This window comes from Urocampus carinirostris, chromosome 8, assembly GCF_059441175.1.
Source record: "Urocampus carinirostris isolate Australia breed hairy pipefish chromosome 8, RoL_Ucar_1.0, whole genome shotgun sequence".
NCBI lineage: Eukaryota > Metazoa > Chordata > Actinopteri > Syngnathiformes > Syngnathidae > Urocampus > Urocampus carinirostris.
The window spans coordinates 42,913,502-42,933,054 of NC_142356.1; the positions used below are offsets into that span (position 1 = coordinate 42,913,502).

Consider the following 19,553-nt stretch of genomic DNA (forward strand, 5'->3'; position numbering starts at 1 on the left):
GCCCCTTATCTGGGCAACAAAAAGGGTGTAATAAACCGTCGAATGCATTTATCAAAATAAAATAGCAACGTTTTTAAACGATAAAGTAAATATAATCACATTAATACGGATTAAAATTGATTTCTGTGCAGATATTTTTTCTTTTTACCTTTGGGCTCTATGGCTGATTACACACCTGCCAGTTTGCTTTAAAATAGTCACCTGCTTATAATGTGACACCCCTTTTAAAGGGGCAGGGCTTGGGCAGCATAGTGGCTCTCTCGGGAAAACTAGCAAAGCTGTCTGAGAAATGTGTGTTTTATGTGAAGAGAATTTAAGTATCGGGTTCAATGTAGTCTAATGAAGTGGAAGTGAAGAGTACAGTTTCTTCTCCACAAATTTACTGAAGTAAAAGTAGAATGTATAGTGATTTAAAAATACTCCCAGAAGTACAAAATGTCCCAAAACGTACTGAACCAAACGTAACAGAGTAAATGTAAGACCAAGAGTACTAGATACACCTAGGGCTGCTGAAAAGGGCTAAGAGATTTTGAAAAGTATCTGGTGTTTGAATTCCTGTCAACCAAAAGACTATATCCAGTATTCTGATTGAAATGGTTGGGGTGTTCCTAATATTTCCCAATTACTCGAGCATATGTACGCAATCACAAAATTCTTCTGCTTGAGGGATCAGTGATATTTTTTTGCTGCATTTGTACAGAGACAAATGATACACACAAACTCGCGAAAAACGCCTCATATGTCATGGTTGATTTGCCTGGGGCGTTTCATGGTCTGCCCCCTTGGCAAAAATGCAATAGTTGTATCCATCCATATATAGTGTAAGTCTAAGGTTTTGGCTAGCCACTTATGAGAACACACAGGACGCAGCAATTGAGTATGATTTTGGAGCGCGAACCAACAGGCATGGTACCTTATGAATTTTGGTGAGTGACATGAGGGAAGTTATTTAGTGACAAAAGTTAAACGCGAGAATGATATTATTTGCATAACAGCGTCACTCTTGCTTTGCCCTTGTAATTGGAATACTCGCTAACACTGTGTATACGGGTTACTTGTTTGTCTCTCGGCATATAAATGATTCATTCAGATTGCTCCAAAAAGTAGACTTCACAGTCAACCTAATCCCTTCATGTAAACATAGTGACGGCTTTAAACAAGTATTTTTATTCTCAGCAGACAGGGAATTCGATTTTGATAACTATAATCTGTATTTTCGGGACCATGATTGTCTCCCGAGAATGAATCGCACCAGGAGTACAAGTCGCATCTTGGGGGAAATGTATTTGATAAAAAAAAAAAAAACAACACCAAAAACACACGTCATCTTGAAAGGCAATTTAAAAAAAAAAGGAAAAAGGAGAACACAGTATTCTAATGTTACATGTATGTGCATATCTTAGACATGCTCGTTAGTAACAATGTAACATATTAAGACTTCATCTCTAGCATAAAGTACATGCTTACCAAACTATTAGCTTCACTCAATATAACTACATCCAATCAAATATTTATCCTCTGTAGCTCTTTTACCAGTAAACAACTCCTCCAACTCAGGGTGATAAGCCGCTTCCTTCTTTTGGTTCAAGAAATTTACACAAACAACAGAGCCTAGAGCTCCCGTTTGCGGTTTAGTGTGAAAATAACTTAGAATTGTCTTAACTATAACGGGTCCCTACAATTGAGTACATTATTTTTCTTGCTTAAAAGAGCTATATCCCTTTAGGGAGGTAAAATGTCCACACGCATCAACCATTTTCCTGTGGAGGAAAAGCTGCATTCTCTTGCTTGATTCAGAAAAATACATAAACCATTCTCACCAGAAACTACTCCCTTCGCTTTCTTTTAGATGACAAGTTCCTCCATTCTGGCAGGGATTACTAATGCAAGCATGGATGGGCTCCTCACAGTTCTGGCCCTTATAAAATAAAATAAAAAAGCATTAACAATTCTAACAAAAATTCACAAGCAATGTACAAGTTTTTGTACCTTAAATCCATACGGGCAGGTGCAGCGGTAATAGTGCACCGGATCATTGAAGCACGTCCCGTCGTTCTTGCACGGGTAGGACAGACAGGGGTCGCATTTGGCCTGGATGCTTGTGTCTACCGGACCTGTTTAATGCAAACATAAAAAAAAATCATGATCATTTGGTAAGGAATGTAAACTGACACTTATTGCACACTGTTATCAACTTACAGTGGGATTGCACAAACATTTATCCAATAATTTATTTATTTTAGATAAGAATCGGTCAACCCAAGAGAAAAAGAACAAGCAAAAATTTGTGTAAGCTACAATGCAGTTTTGTAGGGCGAATCCACCCACTTCCTTCAGTTTATCTCGCTCAAGCATGTTTAGAAAAAGAAGAAGCCTAAAAATGGACTATATCAGTGGGGGAGATTTCCACAAATATGACACAAATAAGATCTCATTTTATTATGCGTGATAATTATATCAAACAATATTTTAAAACCATTACACAGCCTATTAGTAGGAATATACAAGTAGATAAATTTGTGTGAGCTTTAGAATGGATTTGTGCAAAGATTTTTTTCCTCGGTTACATTAATATCCACTGCCTGAATGGTTTAATCTTCTTGATAACGCAGTGGGTTGGTACAACATGTAATCGATAGCATTTTACTTATTCAGAAATACACTTTGCAATGCAAAAAATATTTTTTAATGCATTGTCAGAAAAAAAAAAAACATTTTGTTTTTTTTTTCAATATTTTTCCTTATCAAATAAAATAAGTAAAGTCATCCTTGAAATAAGAAAAATAATCTATTTAGCAGACGGATACTTTTGATCATTTTAAAGAGATATTTGCTATCCAGAAGATAAAAATACTTAATAATGAGAAAAATCTATCCAATACTAGATAAGGCATGCTAGCTTAATTTAAGTATACATTTACTTGTTTTCAAAGAAAAATAAGAGAAAATATTATGAAGGTAAAGAGAAGAACTCAGCAACATTTTTTACCAGCGGCGTTAGATTTTATTTTTTACAGGGTATATATTATTTCCAGGATTCTGGCTCATCTACCATAAGGAGGTACATTTTGGAGTTAAATGGTTGAAAAGCACTGGTTTATAACATATAAGTGGTACTTACTATATACTCATGTTACCAATGTCAGAACAATGACTAGAACTGAGAGACTGAATTTTTCTTTCAGTAGTCGGAACAATACATAGGTCCATACACGGGGGTCAAAAAGGAAGAGACGTCTGGCGGGAAATGACTAAGGAAAGCCGGGTGGGGCCAAATTCAAGGGTGGTGGGGGCTGCACTGAGGAGAAGAACGTAACAGGCTACTTTACCTGGCACCAGAAAACCACAAGGACCCAGGACTTCTACCGGGCGTCAGTTAGATTAGGTTAAAAATAGGATTTAGTCATTGAATCATTGAGAAAGAAAAGATCAGTTAAAATTCAGAACATTTAGGAGATTAAACAAAGCCTTTAGAAATTGATCAAAAACTACAACATCAGCAACTCATGGTCTCCTCTTTTCAATTTTCTTATCCCAATTTGCAAAGCAAAATAAATAGTTGTAATTTTTTTTCTTGTTCTAATAAAAAGTAAAAAAAAAAAAAATAATTAAAATGTGTAACATATTCTTCCAATTGGCTGATCTTTTTTTATATATTTTGCACATTGAGACAAATAATAGTAATAATAAAAATGAATAAAAAATAATAATTGGATGCTCTTTCCTCAAATTGAGTGTGAGCTTCTACTTTCATGTAGAGTTAGAAGTGTTTATATCTTTTTTAACTAAAATAATTAAATAAACAAATTCTTCCCGTTTTTTTCACTTTTTCTTTTTTGTTTCCCCCTTTTTTCTTTATTTTCTTTCCTGTTTTCCTTTTAAAATTTTATTTTTCACTTTCTTTTTTTCCTCTTTATTTTTCACTTTCTATTTTTTCATTTTTACTCATTTCTCATATTTTTCATTTTTTCTCCTTGTCTCCTTGTTCTTTTCTTTTCTTTCTTGTCTCTATTCCTATTTTTTACTTTTCTTTTTTTCTTCATTTTTCTCTTCTTTCTACCCTTTTTCTTTTTCTTTCCCCCCCCCGTTTCTCCGTTTTTTCACCTTTTTTACTTTATTAAAACTTTTTTTACCCTTTTACTTTTTTCCCCATCACCTATTCACCTTTTTCTTCTCATCTCAGTTACTGTAATGAACTACACTCCAGTCTCTCGAAATCTAGCATCAAAAGCCTGCAGCTGGTGCTTTTAACTAAGACCACAAAGTCTGATCACATTACCGATTCAGGCTAACCTGCACTGGTTCCCTGTCAGTTTAAGATGTGATTTTAAGGTTCTGTTGGTATTCTAAAAATATTGCATGGACTTGTCCTCTTATATCTTTCAGATTTAATTTACCTCTATGTTCCTGCTCACTTGGAAAACACTGGTCTTCTAGTGATCCAAAGAACAAAGAAGAAATCCACAGGTTCAGGACCATTCTCCAATCAGGCTTCGATGCTGTGGAATGCTATGCCCTCTGAGATTCAATCTGCATCCTCAGTGGAAGTGTTTACATCTAAGCTTTAAACACACTCAAATTGAATAGCTTATGAATGATGTTGGCCCCAGGAGGATGCCATTGGGTTATTACCTATATTTCATGTTGATGAGGTATTGTCCGTTTATTCTTCTCATGCTGAGGTTTTTGAACTTTTCCTTGCCCTCATGTAGGTTTTAGATCAAGTGATGGTGTAACAATATAGTCTGAAGTCTCTTCTTGTGATTAAGGGCTATACAAATAAACATGACTTGACTTTAACAATTTTCAAACATTGTGTTTGTTTGTTTGTGTAGTTGGTATTTTGGAATGTTAATTGGAAAGAAAGAGTGTGAGCCCCTAAAGATCATCTAAGTAGCCCGTGGACTGGTTCTGAAAAGAACTCACCAGTAATTTTTGAGGAAATTGGGTTTCTATCTACCTTCGCTTATTTTAACCTTGCTTATTATAAATAAACCTGTAAATAACAGTACAGTAACAACGTAAAAAAAACCTGATAAGTTGCTTTTTTATAAATGGATATCAAGCAGGTAGCCCTTCGCGTTAATCCATAACAAAAAGTAGCTCTCATCTTAAAAAAGTAGGGAAAGAAAGCAGGATGCGTACCTGAGCAGGTGAACTTCTTGGAGGGCGTGGTGAGCAGCAATTTGTCGGTCATTTCCCCGGGCCCGGCGCAACGGGCAATGCCGGGCTCCTTGTAGCCGCTCTTCACCCAGTCCGACAACCATAGCATGTGGCAGTCGCAGTGCAGGGGGTTTGCTCCCAGGGCCCTGACACCAAAAACCACTTGGTCATGTTTCTGTTCTAAATTGTATAAAGTGGAGAAGTTCTGCTCACAAGTGCGAAAGCGATGCGAGGTCTTTGAAGGCTCCTTCAGGTATGAGCGCAATATCGTTTCCGTGGAGTGACCTGCCAAATGAGAGTTTAGTAAGAATAATCCACTCCGGGTTCTTTCACCTAGGGCTGCAACTAAAGATTATTTCAATAAGCAATGAATCGGTTGATTGTTCTTTCGATTAATCGATGAATCAGATCAAAAATACATGTTTTTAAATTTCCTCCCATATTCAAATATAAGTTTTGAACAGATAGAAAAATAGTGTGTTTACAATACAAGTGTTTGTCAAATAACTTAACATCTAAGAAAATACATAAAAATGTATGCTATACACCTGCAAATGTGCAAAACACTATTTTCCTACCACCTTTTCCAAAGATCATGTTACATTTATCCTTATCATACATAACAAAAGAGAAGAAATGTGTCAAGGCGTCCTCTGCTGGACTAAAGTGGTACTAATACCCTACTACTTCTCAACAAGAGCCAAAGCACTTATTTGCATTGATTTGACGTGGGACATTAATCGTGCAACACGATGAATCAATGAGGTATTTAGTTTTCAACACTTTCAATAATTGATTTTTAATTGTTTTTCGATTAGTTGTTGCACCCCCTCTGCCATTTTGAAGATTCTTACAGTAAACGCAGAGACTTGAGTCCATCGAAGGCCCTTGCCGGAATGCACCGCAATCGGTTGTAGCTCAGGATACTTTGGAAACAAAACATAACAAGTTGACACAGTGACGAGGCATTTATTTTTGTTATTGCAAAGGTTACAATTAGAGACAAACGAATATTATAGCAGAAACATCTTGAGAAACATTAATAGGTGGCCGTAAACATGCCTGCAATGGCAAAAACAAATCAACCACCATTTTTTTTCCCCAACAATGCAGCCTTGGTGCCTTGTTAGTGCTGTGTTACTGCCGCACCTCAGGAATGTTTTGGAAAGAAAAGTAAAAGGTGGGGTCTGTAGTTTGAGGTGTCCTTAACAAGTACAGTGAAGAAAATAAGTATTTGAACACCCTGCTATTTGCTATTTCTCCCATTTAGAAATTATGGAGGGGTCTGAAATTTTCATCGTAGGTGCATGCCCAATAAAAGAGAGATAAGCTAAAAAGAAATTTCCAGAAATAAGAATGCATGATTTCTTAACGATTTATTTGTGTGATATAGTTGCAAATAAGTATTTGAACACCTGAGAAAATGAATGTCAATATTTAGTACAGTATCCTTTATTTGCTATTACAGAGGTCAAACGTTTCCTGTGTTTCACCAGGTTTGCACACACTGCAGGAGGGATCTTTGCCCACTCCTCCACACAGATCTTCTCTAGATCAGTCAGGTTCCCGGGCTGTCGCAACACGAAACACGTAGTTTGAGCTCCCTCTAAAGATTTTCGATTGGGTTCAGGTCTGGACACTGGCTGGGCCATGCTAGAACCTGGATATGCTTCATACGCAGCCACTCCTTGGTTTTCCTGGCTGTGTGCTTCAGGTCGTTGTAGTTTTGGAAGACCAAGCCACGACCCATCGTCAATGCTCTGACTGAGGGAAAATCGCACAATAAACAGCCCCAGTCATTCTTTCTTTAATGCAGTGCACTTGTCCTGTCCCATGTTCAGAAAAAAAAATCCCCAGAGCATGATGCTACCAACCTCATGCTTCAGAGTAGGGATGGTGTTCTTCGGATTGTACTCTTCATTCTTCTTCCTCTAAACACATTTAGTGGGATAATGACCAAAACATTTTATTTTGGTCTCATCTGACCACAAAACGTTCTCCCGTGACTTCTCTGTATCATCCAAATGGTCATATGCAAACTTAAGATAGGCCTTGACATGTGCTGGTTTAAGCAAGGGAACATTTCGTGCCATGCATGATTTGAAATCATGACGTCTTAGTGTATTACCTACAGTAACCTTGGAAACGATGGTCCCAGTTCTTTTCAGGTCATTGACCAACTCCTGTCGTTTAGTTCCAGGCTGATTCCTCACCTTTATTGGAATCATTGCGACCCAGAATGGAATCTCAGACCCAATTGCGTTCGTTTTAAAGGAATCTTTATTGGATTGAGCTGACAGAGCTTGCTTTGGAAGCCGATAGTTGTCGGTCACTAGCAACGTTGGACGGAATGGCAGTTTCGTGACCGGTAGGCAGAATCGATACGGCTTAGCGGGCAGGTCGTTGGCCAGGGCAGGATAGCAGGTCGTAAACGAGGGACAGAAACAGGTCGAAACCGAAGGCAGGCAGGAATCAAACAGGAGAGGTCTTTGGTACTGGAATCTGGCAAAACACAAAGAGAGACACAAGTACGGTCTGACACTCTCCTCTGGGCACTGACAGCTTAAGAGGAGAGTGCCATCCAATCAGAGAGCGCGCTCCTGTGCGCCAAACGATTGCCCCAGGTGTCTTCATTTTGGCAATCATGACAGATATCTTGCATGGGGCTCCACTCTGATTGAGATTGACCGTCATGTTCAGCTTCTTCCATTTTCTAATGATTGCTCCAACAGTGGACCATTTTCCATCAGCTGCTTGGCAATTGCTCTGTCGCCCATTCCAGCCTTGTGGAGGTGTAGAATTTTGTCTCTGCTGTCTTTGGACAGCTCTTTGGTCCTCGCCATGTTACCAGTTAAAGTCTTACTGATTTTATGGGGTGGACAGGTGTCTTTATGCAGCTCAAGACCTCAAACAGGAGCATCTGATTCAGAATGATACATGGAGTGCAGGTGGACTTCTAATGGGCGGACTAGCAGGTCTTTCAGGGACAAAATTCTAGATGATACACAGGTGTTCAAATACTTATTTGCAGCTGTATCATACAAATACATTTTTAAAAAATCACGCACTGTGATTTCTGGATTTTTGTTTTAAGTTTATCTCTCTTACAGAGGACATTCAATGGAAATTTCAGACCCCTCCATGATTTCTAAGTGGGAGAAATAGCAAAAAAGCAGGGTGTTCAAATACTTATTTTCTTCACTGTATGTGTTAACAATGCCTTACTAAGTTCAAAGACCTGTTATATTTTTTTCACCGCGCCTATGTGCTTTTACGTTCTGTTATAGGTGCCAACAGCGCATTAGGCTGAGCACATGTATAATTTCCACATTCTTGCATGTGCAACCACAGGGAGCCTACTACACAAAAAAACGTCAAGCTGGACTTTCTATCAACACAACCTTTAATGCCCTTTTATTGCTGTGTTACTGCCATGTTACAGGACATTTCAGAAGGAAAAGTTAAGGTATGTAAGTAAAATATAACTTTTAAAGTATAAAATGATGTGGGCGGGTACGGCATACAGTCAGGTGTGAGGTATGTACGAACCAAATGTTTTTTCCTTAACAAACATAGAAGGTGCGTCTTATAATGAGGTGCACTTTATTTTCCAGAATTTACAGCACATGTTAAAAATAAAACAATAAAAAGCAGCTTTGCATGGACTATCTTGATAAAGAGTCTCGAAATAAAGCCATTGTGACACTCTCTTAAAAAAACAGCCATTTCTGAAACTCTAAAAATGTTACTTCCTTTTCATTGTCACGTTACAGGCAGTGTTGAGAAAAAAACAAACAAAAATATATTTTATTTAAACCTTAAAATCTCTTTATGTGTATCGACTTTCTTGATAGATTATCACGTAAGGCTTATAGTCAGTCAGTGAGTGAGTCATACAGTCAGTCAGTCAATCAATCAATCATTACCTTCTTTGTCAGTAGTAACTATAGTGAAAGGATATTGCTATAACCACCATGACTGCAATAAAGATATTGCAGACAGCGAATATGATGGGTGTGTTCTATATGTGAAAATAAGGCACTTCTTAACAAGTGCTCTAGTACTTAACAAGGATTGATCGATATTAGCATTAAGAGGAGACCAATAACCGATATTTGAAGGTGATACTCACTGGCAGTAAAAGCCTGAAAATTCGCGTAGGAAATTTTCTAGAATGCAAAAATAATCTGTCATGATGTCTATCACCTGCGCACACTCTTTCAGCCCCAGCTGCCACTCGTTCCCTAATTAGTTCTCCTCCTATTCTCGTTCACTCCTGGGCAGTCCGTCAGCTAACCTCGGCGCATGCAAAGCAGGCACTTTTGACGCTGGCTCCCGTTTTGATCCCGACCTGTTCCCTGTATCGATCCTTGATCCAAGCTCCGTTCTCCTGTCCGGGCTACCCATATCCTGGTGATTCTATTTCCTGTACCGATCCCTGATCTAAGCTCCGTTCTCCTGTCCTGCCTACCCGTATCCTGGTGAGTCCGTTTTCTGTATCGATCCCCGATCCAAGCTCTGTTCTACCGCCCCGGCTACCCGTATCCTGCTTGATTTTGTTTCCTGTATCGATCCCCAATCCAAGCTGTTCTCCTGACCCGGCTACCCGTGTCCTGCCTGATTTCGGTTTCCTGTATCGATCCCGGATCCAAGCTCCGTTCTGTCCCGGCTACCTGTATCCTGCTTGATTCTGTTTCCTGCATCGATCCTCGATCCAAGCTCCGTTCTCCTGTCCCTGCTACCCGTATCCTGCTCAATTCCGTTTCCTGTATCGATCCCCGATCCAAGCTCCGTTCTCCTGACCGGCTACCCGGCTTGTTCCAATCTCCGACCACGCTCGGTCTCCCGTCCCAGCTGCCTGACTTGTTCCGATCTCTGACCACGCTTCGTTCGCGAGTTCTTCCCGCTCTTCCAGCCCAGCGAGCAACATATCGCTGTCTTTTTCCTCTCGCCCTGACTAACCCGAACCCCTAATAAAGCATTGTGTGAAATGTTACGCATTTGGGTCTCCTGCTTGTAGCGGTCGTGACAGAATCAAATAATATTTGTTATAAAATCAAATAAAACTTAAAACCTTTTAAAGTAAATAAATTATAATTTCAACGCAACTAACACATTCATCTTTCACTTAAAACAAATAACAGGGAAGAAATATAAGATTAGATCACAAACAAATAAATAAAAATACCAACACAACAAAAATGATCTGAATTAACTTGAAACAAAAAATGCACCAGAACTTCAACAGAGCTGGTGAATTGATAAGTCAGATTGACAAACTATTGTTATGGCAACAGCTAATCACTCAGCCTTCCACTTTACCGTGCTTTTTATGCTCTCTCTCAGTCACAAACACACATGCTTGATTGACGAACTCATGTTATGAAGGAGCTTATATATCAGTGTCCACCCCAACGTGCTTCCTTAAAACAAGTTAATTACACCTTTAACGCTACCTCTCAATCACTCAACCTTTTCTGACAAGGACTTTTGAAAATCTCAATGTTATCAGCGACCACAGGCATGTGAGACTCAGGAGTTAGCAGACCTGCGGCTGTTTACTTGTGCCCCCAGTGGCTTATTCAATCAGAAGGCGCCAAGTGGGTAGCGTCTGAGACAAAAGGCACGAGAGAGGGAGAGAAAGGTTTGCTGTATCTGAGCCTAAATAATCAGACCGTCGAATAAATAAAAATGCCAATACGGGTATCTGTCAAATTCCCAAATATCGGTAATTGGTAAACCTGCTAATCGCTCAACCGCTAGTAATTAATGTCACACATGCCTTGGGCAAGATAAATGTATCACTCTTTTCTATTGAGTATTATTCGCTCTTAATGATTATCGATAAATATTGTGCATCCCTTGTTGTTTCCTCTAATGGTTGCAGCCTATAACCAGGTGCGCCTTTTAGTCCTTTTTTTACTGTTAGTGATTTTCAAAGGCAAACTTAAAGCCAAGACTTACAAGGTAAGCAGTTCAGACATGTTATTGAGACTGTAGTTGGACAGCGTGCTGATCTGGTTGTTACTCAAATCACTGCAAAAGGAAAAACACATCAACTCACACATAAACATGCCAAAAATTATTATGAAAAAAACGTCTTCACTCCCGGGTGATACAACGCAGACCAGGGTAGGTTTGGCAGAAAACAAGCACTGATACTTACATGAGCGTCAAGTGTTTGTAATCGGAGAGCTCGGCGGGAACCTGAGTGAAGTGGTTCCCGTCCAGATACCTGACAGATGGGAAGACACAAAACAGAAAGAGGGAAGAAGAAAAATGTTACTTAATTGTGTGGGGAATTCCTCATCTCTGACAGAGCATGTAGTCAAATCAGCACGGGTTATCATAATCACCTGCCTTGAATATTTGCCACCACTCATTAATCAAACCCAGGGGTGTTTAAACTTTTGAGAGAGCGGGACAGATTTTTTAAGCTGAAATGTGTTAAGGCCGACTGCTCAGCCTGGTATTCTTTAAACAGTCTTTGATAAATTCACCCTCTGTGAAAGGTTTGCGGTGCTTGGCAATCAGTGTCTCAACCTCGTAGTTCGCCCATTGTAGCATTTTCATTTGACACCCAGGGTCTCGTGAAAAAACGCTGCTGTGCTGTTAAAACAACTTCCAGTCGCTTCACCTTTTCACAGCTTCAGTTTCCAAATAGCCTTTTGTAGTCAGCATGTTTTGTCTAGCAAAGCCTACGCTTTTTATATTCTTTAAAAACAGCCTAAGACTCTTGGGAAATTTGTGAAAAAAATACTCAAATTTCCACTTGTCATTAAGCAGCAGCCCTCAAAGTCAAAAATAGAATGACACTTATTTTTAAAAGATTCTCTTGTATTCTTAGCTGCCCTTTACCATAGGACAAGTATATAGGATGAATTGGTTATAAATAAATGACTCTGATTGGAGTACAAGTACACTAAAATGTTATGTCCCCAGTCATGTTTGATGGACTTCTGTTACAGAAATAAGTGAGAAATTCTAATGAATTCATCGTATTTCATCATTTCTGTGTTGCCTGAATTAAAATTTTCCTTACCTAATTTCAATTTCAGTCATGAGTGCATTTTTTATGTGTAAAATCTCAAAAATATGTTGTGTCTCAGTGTGTACCCAATAGTAAGAATGACCCAATCATGATAGGCTGTTTTGGACCATTACAACAGTACAACATTTAAATGTAATCAGCACTCTTGAAACGTTGACAGAATTCCAAGGAAAAATGAGTATTTTATGTATGTTGCAAGGATGTTAGGGACTCACAGTTCTGTGGTTTCCTTGGGCAGTCCTTTGGGCAGAGTGCTGAGGCCTTTGTTGCTGCATCGCACCACAGTGTCCAGACACGAGCATTCGGATGGGCAACGCAATACCGAGGAGCAACTATTTTCTTCAATACCTTGTAAGAAAGAATACAAATTATTACAAACCAGTAAACATATTTGCAGAAGCATTTTCAGAACAGCAAAAAAGTAAATGGACTGCATTTACATAGCGCTTTACAGTACTTCACCCATTCACCCACACCCTCACAACAATGGCAGAGGCTTTAAAGGTTTAGTGTTTTGCCTAGGGAAAACTATGACATTTAACTCAGAGGAGCCGGGAATGGTACCTGCAATTCCAAAGACATCCGCTCTACCTTCTGAGGTACTGCTGCCAGTCAATATACAAAGACAATCCAAAGAAGCATCAAAATAAATAAATATCCACCCGTTTCTGAACTGCTCATCCTCACTAGGGTTGTGGCAACTAGATAAATAAATAAATAATTGAAAAATATTTTTGAGTAAAATATCCTTCTACGACTGGAAGACTCTTGAGTTCACTTTCAAAATTTTTTTGTGTATATATGTAATTTATATATATATATATATATATATATATATATATATATGTATGTATACATACGTGTACACACGTATACACATAAATATATACATTCATAGACAATTGTAGTGCCTGCAATGGTGAAGCCAAATTAGCATTTGATTGAATTCGGCCTAGTATATATAGGGCACAGTTTTAACTACAGTTTACAGTCAGGGTGTCACAGACCCTGTTTTGGCTGTAAATCGCTATGACTCCTTTATATGGAATCTCATTTCACAATCTATGTTCTTTGTTTAGACTTTTTACATTGAAAACTCACAAAACAAACTAAACAACTGAAAACTCCAGTAATGCACACCGAGAAATTTGATTGGTCGAGGTAGGGATGGGCGGATCTCAACCCCCACAGCCAACACACTCTCTCTCGCCCATTGCTGTCTGCCCCTTAAGGTAACTATAGTATGTTGGTATCTTCGTTTGCAGGATTTTGTGACATTTTTTTACACGGCCCGGACTAAAACCACACTGCTCCTCTTGAATCCGAGATTCGATTTCCTGACGGACCCTCATCTCCAGGACCCCGAATAGACCTTACGCTGAGAAGTGTGATTCCCCTGTCGTTGGAACACACTCTCTGGTCCACCTTTTTGGAAAGGGGAACCACCACCCCAGTCTGCCAATCCAGATGTACTCTCCCCGATGTGCAGGGGCATGTCAGCCATGACATTCCCACAACATCCAGAGCGTTAATGAACTCCGGGTGCATCTCATCAACCCCTGGGGCCTTGCCACCTAGGAGCTTTTTGACACCCTCAGTGCCTTCAACCCCAGAGATATGAGAACCCACTTCAGAGTCCCCTGGCTCTGATTCCTCACAGAAAGACGTGTTGGTGGGATTGAGGAGGTCTTTGAAGTATTCCGTTCGGAAGTCGCCTTCCATGGACTCACCACTCTTCCCATGCCCAAGTTTTTGCCTCTGCAACGGCTGAAGCCACATTCCGCCTGGCCAGTATGTTGGGTACTCTGAACTGCTATTTGGTGCATAAGCACAAACAACAGTCAGGACCCGTCACCCCACCCAAAGGCGGACGGATTCTACCCTCTCTTCCGTGCAACTAATAAGCCCACGGCGCCACTCACCACGGGCAACTCCAGAGGGGAAGAGAGTCCAACCCCTCTCGAGAGGACTGTACCAGAGGCCAAGCTGTGTGAGGAGGTGAGTCAGCGCCAAGGACCCCTCCTTTGCCCGCTACCCAACTCTCCTCGCACCCGACCCCGTTGGCCCCTCCTACAGGTGTTGAGCCCATCGTGGTCCCTTCAGGCTGTGCCTGGCTGGGCCCAGTGAGCAAAGGCCCGGCCACCAGGCGCCCGCCAGCGGACCCCACCTCCACCCCTGGCTCCAGAGGGGGGCCCCAGTAACCCGGAGTCAAACTTTTAGTGGTGTATTTATATTAGTATGGGAAGCAGGCTGTGGCATTATCATTATTTCATATCTTTGATCAAATTATCTAACTTCACACAGTGAAATAAAATGCGCTGAAGGTTTTGCCTGGAGACTAGGTTTGGCAGTTTTGGTGAATTTTGTGTGGGACAACCACCCCCAAAAAAAAAAAATTTAAATATTACTTTTGGGTAAAAAAGTTTCCCGACCCCTGGTGTATACATATGAATCAAAAATACTTTTTTGCAGCAATTTTGGAGTAAGAGGCTTGTAAAAAATGTTTTCCTACTGTACCTTCTTCACATGCAAAGTCCTGTCCCGCCACATCCTGGATGGGGATCTCCTTGAGGAAGTAGGGACTCTGGCAGCGAGGGTTGCCTGTCACGATGCGCTTCCTCCTCAGCCAATTGCCAAGCCAGGCCAGGTGGCAGTTGCAGTTGAAGGGGTTGGCCAACAGGTTCCTGGAGAAGCCAAAAGGGGGCACTCATGGTTTTTTTTGGGGTGGTTTTTGTGTTGCTTTTTTTTTGTCAATGTTACCCACAATGTGGAGAGCGAGTGTAGCGTGTCAAAGGCGCCGGGGTTCATGGATGTGATCTGGTTGTCGTAGAGCGAGAGGAGGCGCACGGAACTCAGGCCAATAAAGCTGCTGTTGCTAACGCAGCTGATGCGGTTGCTACGGAGCATGCTAATGAACACATGCACACACAAACATATGGTATGTGTATATATATATATATATATATATATATATAATATACAAATGTATTTTTTTAATCAAACAATTCTTTGTTGAACATTGCAAATACAAACACAATTAGCTTTTGGCTAAGATAAAGCATAGTAACATACAGTACATGTATTACTTTTTTTTTCTGAAACAAAAATTCAACATGTGCAATGTGACTCCAAGACAAACACAAAGTCAAATGAAGTAAAACATTTTATGGAAATACTCTTTTGCTTTCACTTTCTCTCTCTTTCTGTCATTTCTTTCTTATCATCTTTTCATGCCACTCTCTTTTTCTTTCTTTTTCTCTACTTCCCTCCAGCATTCTTTCTCTCTTTTTCTTTCTTTCTTTTCTTCTCTTTCTCTACTTCCCTTTCCCCCTCTCTCCCCCCTCTCTCACTTTCTATTTTCTCTGTGTTTCTCTCACTTACTCTCTCATACCATTTCTTTTTTACTCCTCTTCTCTCCCTCTTGCTCTTTCTTCATGTCCCTCTTTTTCCCCCTGTCTCTTTTTTTCTTTCTCTTTTTGTTTCTTCCCCTCTTTCTCTGACTCTTTCCTTTCTCTACTTTTCCCTGGTTCTCTCATTCTCTCTCTCCTAAATTGTATTCTCCCCTCTCTGAAAATTTGTGTGCAGATAGTGTCTTTGCAAAATTTGTGCGTGTGTGCACAGTTGTTGTGCACGAATGTCCACTTACAGCGTTCTTAGCGAGCCGAGTCCCTTCAGCATCCGGTGATGAACGTTTTCCAATCTGTTAGAGGTCAAAATAAGCTCGTTGACTCCCGCCGCTCCCTCGAAAGTGCCCTCCTCGATGTCCGTGATGCGGTTGTTACTCAGGTTACTTCCGCCGGTGGAAAAAAGCGAAGAAACATTGGAGGAAAGGTGAATATAACACCAGGAAGTAACCATCTGCCCCTTTTGTCTTGATGACCCAAAAGCGTCATTTGTGACTCACATCTTCCTCAGATGGGGTAATTTCTTGAAGATACCTGTGGCCTCCAGGACAGTGAATTCGTTGTTGTTCAGACGTCTGATAGGGGAGGAACCAAAATATGTTGTAGATGTTATCGAATCATTTTCAACACAGTAAGATTTATTTTCTATTGACAGCTAAAATTGCCCATTTTAAATATTGAAAATATTGACAATATATTTTTCATATATTGCTATTTAATTTCTATATTTTTTTGAACGGGACATAATTCATTTTGCATTGCCCAAAATCCTATTACATTCTTTCAAAATAACACAGTAGAATAAACAACATTTTAAAATAATTACATTCACTCAGTCAAAAGAAAAAAAAAACTTATTTAAATATGGAAATTTATCATTTTAGTTTTGAATGTTTTTATTTTTTATTAATTGAATTTTTAGAATGTGTACTCTTTTTTTGTAGGATTATGTTTTAATATAATTTCAATGTTTGGCTCGATTAGCAGAGTATTATACTTAAATTGTTATGCCTTTTTAAATTACCTTACCTCCTTTCCCATTTTTTTTCTTGTTTTGTGTTTCCCATTATGTTTATTTATTTCAGTTTAGTTGAGGTTTTGTTTAGCTTAAAATTAAACCCATAGCAAATATAAAAATAAAAAATAAAAAATACTCCTAATAATAATAATTTGTGCAAAACACTCTTAGAAAATGTAATCTTACTTGGATAGATAAGGTTTGATAGAAATAAACATGACTTGAGTTGACTTGACTTGTTTTTCTTATTTTTTTTTTTAAACCAGATGATTAAATCAACAGAAAACAAGTTAAAGAATGGGAAATGAGAAAAATGCTATTTAAAAACGAGCAAAATAATACGGGCAAAGTTAACAAAGTTTGCTTTGAAAGATAAGCTTCTCATATTTATTGGGGCGGCAGTAGCTCAGGAGGTAGAGCGATCGTTTTAGGATTAAGGGATCCCAGTTCGAATCCCGGCTTGTCCGTGTTACATGTCGAAGTGTCCTTGGTTAAGACACTGAACCCCCAATACCCCCAATAAGCAGGTTAGCGCCTTACATGGCTGCACAGATCACGGCCGCTATTGGGAAATTTGAAGCACAATGTAAAGCGCTATATAAATGCAGATCATTTCATTTCATTTCACTAAAATCATTTTCTTAATTTTTTCAAAATTTTAATATTAGAAAAATAATACTTATAAAAAGACTTAAATAAATGAATAAATAACATCAACATTTTACTTGGAAAGATAATTATTTTTTTCATATGTATATATTTTTTTTCGAACAACAACATAATAAATTTGGAAAAAATTAGCTATTCTTATGAAAATGCTTATTAAAAAAATTGTATTATAATAACCGAAAGTAGGTAAGATAATGGGAATAAAAAACAGTACTAGGAATAATGTCATGATTACTGATTCGGGGCACCTGCGGCTGCCCCGGTGGCGCCAACAACCCCGGTCGCTGATTTGCTCCTTGCCACTTTTTAAACCCCCCGGCACACTGTTACCGGCGTCAGATCGTTGCGAGCTGTTGTGTTTCACTCAGTGAGCGTTCCCGTCCGACTCCGTCCCTGTTAAAACCTGTTTCCTGCCTGATTCCCGTTTTCGACCCGTTTCTGAACCTGACTACGCCTGTTTTGCCTGCCGCCTGCCTACGACAACTATTAAGAACTTGACATCGCCTCTGATCTCCAGCCCTGGTCAAACGACTTTCCATTCCCGCCTGTCTTCTTCCGACACGGAAGTGTCACTCCCGCCTTGCTTGTTCCCGCTCTGCGCCAGTCCTCGGATCAAGCAATCAAGCAAGCCTTACTCTCAGTCTCTTTCAAAAAAATCTGAGAAACGCATGCAATTGAGTCCTGTGTCCTTTCTGGTCTGTGACAAATAATCAACATTATCTGCTTGTGATTGGTAAATGGACTGCTTTTACATAGTTCTTAAACTTGCCACTGAAGACCTCCAAAACACATTTACAAAACACTTCACACACACACACACACACACATTCACACACACACCATTAGTAGAATCAGCCATGCATTAGTGGTTCAATGTCTTGCCCAAGGACACATCAACATTTAACTTGAGGAGCTGGGCATTGAACCTGCAACCTCTTTAGTCCCAAGACCACTCTACCTTCTGAGCTACTGCTGCCCAAAATGGTCGATGGACAGCATTCATATAACACTTTACCAGTCACGGAGGACCTTCAAAGCGCTTCTTTAACATACTTCACCCATTCACACACACCCTCCCACACCGATAACAGAGTCAGGCATGCGGGTCGACTATCTGCATATTGGAGGCATTTTATGTTCAGTGTCTTGCCCAAGGACACTTCGAAATTTAACTCGAAGGAGCCAGGAATCGAACTTGTGACTTCTCTGGTCACAAGACTACCGCTCTACCTCCTGAGCTACTGCTATACTATAGAACAGCAAACTTGATCATTTTTCTTTTTTGTATTTTTTGCAGTCAACTCACAATTCAGCCGTGTACTGAGGTATGTGCTCAGGGATCCTGGTGAGCTTCTGGTTGGAGCAATCCACCGTGGTGCCCTCACAGCGGCACTTCTCAGGGCAGGCCAAGTCGGCGAAGCAGTCGCTTTCCATCTTGCTGCGATAATCCTCCGTACCTGCTCACAGTAACAAGAATGCTGTGAACTTGGATTTCTTTATTTCCTCGCTGAGAGGTTAAATCGGGAAAGACAGAGGTTAAATCGGGAAAGACACGCATGCAACATGGAGGCAACAAATGCCGCGTCTTGCATCGGGGCCATGCCACGAGGGTTGGCAGGGCCGTTCCATGGTGCTTGACGGAACCATGTTCCACTTTTAGAAACCTGGCAGCCACATGGTTAGATCAAGCACAAAGGAACAACCTGCTGACTGACTGCTCCTTCGCTAGAACAGAGGATAGGGGACAGGAGGGGTGGTGGGTTGCCAGGAAAGGTTGAGAGGAAGGCTTGTTTTCCACAAAGTTTGCAAAAAAAAATGTAAAAATCTACTCTAGCGGTCAGGAACCATTTTGATGCAAAGAGCTATACAGTAAGACCTCAGTTATCGCGGTTAATGGGGACCAAAACCACCAGCGATAAGTGAAAATCCGCAAAGTAGCGGCGCACCTAAAAAAAATAAAAAAAAATATTATTATTATTTTTTTTAAATTATTATTTTTTAGACCCGGTTAATGGGGACCAAAACCACCCGCAAAAACTGAAATTCTGCGAAGTAGCAACTCCCCTTCAAAGAGAATTTTTTTTTTTTTTTAATTATTATTTTTTAGACCCGTTTAATGGGGAGCAAAGCCACCCGCAAAAAGTGAAAATCTGCAAAGTAGCGACGTCCCTTAAAAAAAAAAAAAGATCTCATCTCATTATCTGCCCCGCTTATCCTTATTATTCGCGAGCGAGCCCCTAACCCGCGG

General features: G+C 39.9%; 1 protein-coding gene across 6 annotated transcripts in view; it reads right to left on the minus strand.

Annotated features, from left to right (window-relative positions):
- Positions 1-19,553, minus strand: part of slit2 (slit homolog 2 (Drosophila)) — a 213,211-nt gene that overhangs the window by 39,691 nt on the left and 153,967 nt on the right. For 5 of the 6 annotated variants that reach the window (XM_088342792.1, XM_088342790.1, XM_088342791.1 and 2 more), the window contains 13 exons: positions 18,612-18,762; positions 16,119-16,193; positions 15,861-16,004; positions 14,979-15,122; positions 14,732-14,898; positions 12,430-12,562; positions 11,330-11,398; positions 11,128-11,199; positions 6,018-6,089; positions 5,377-5,448; positions 5,146-5,309; positions 1,990-2,114; positions 1,821-1,918 (listed from right to left, as the gene is read on the minus strand). In XM_088342792.1, the coding sequence (XP_088198918.1) occupies positions 1,821-1,918; positions 1,990-2,114; positions 5,146-5,309; positions 5,377-5,448; positions 6,018-6,089; positions 11,128-11,199; positions 11,330-11,398; positions 12,430-12,562; positions 14,732-14,898; positions 14,979-15,122; positions 15,861-16,004; positions 16,119-16,193; positions 18,612-18,762 (1,486 nt within the window). Of the gene's footprint in view, positions 1-1,820; positions 1,919-1,989; positions 2,115-3,329; positions 3,363-5,145; positions 5,310-5,376; positions 5,449-6,017; positions 6,090-11,127; positions 11,200-11,329; positions 11,399-12,429; positions 12,563-14,731; positions 14,899-14,978; positions 15,123-15,860; positions 16,005-16,118; positions 16,194-18,611; positions 18,763-19,553 lie in introns of all 6 variants that reach the window. The other variant, XM_088342794.1, reaches the window with a different exon arrangement.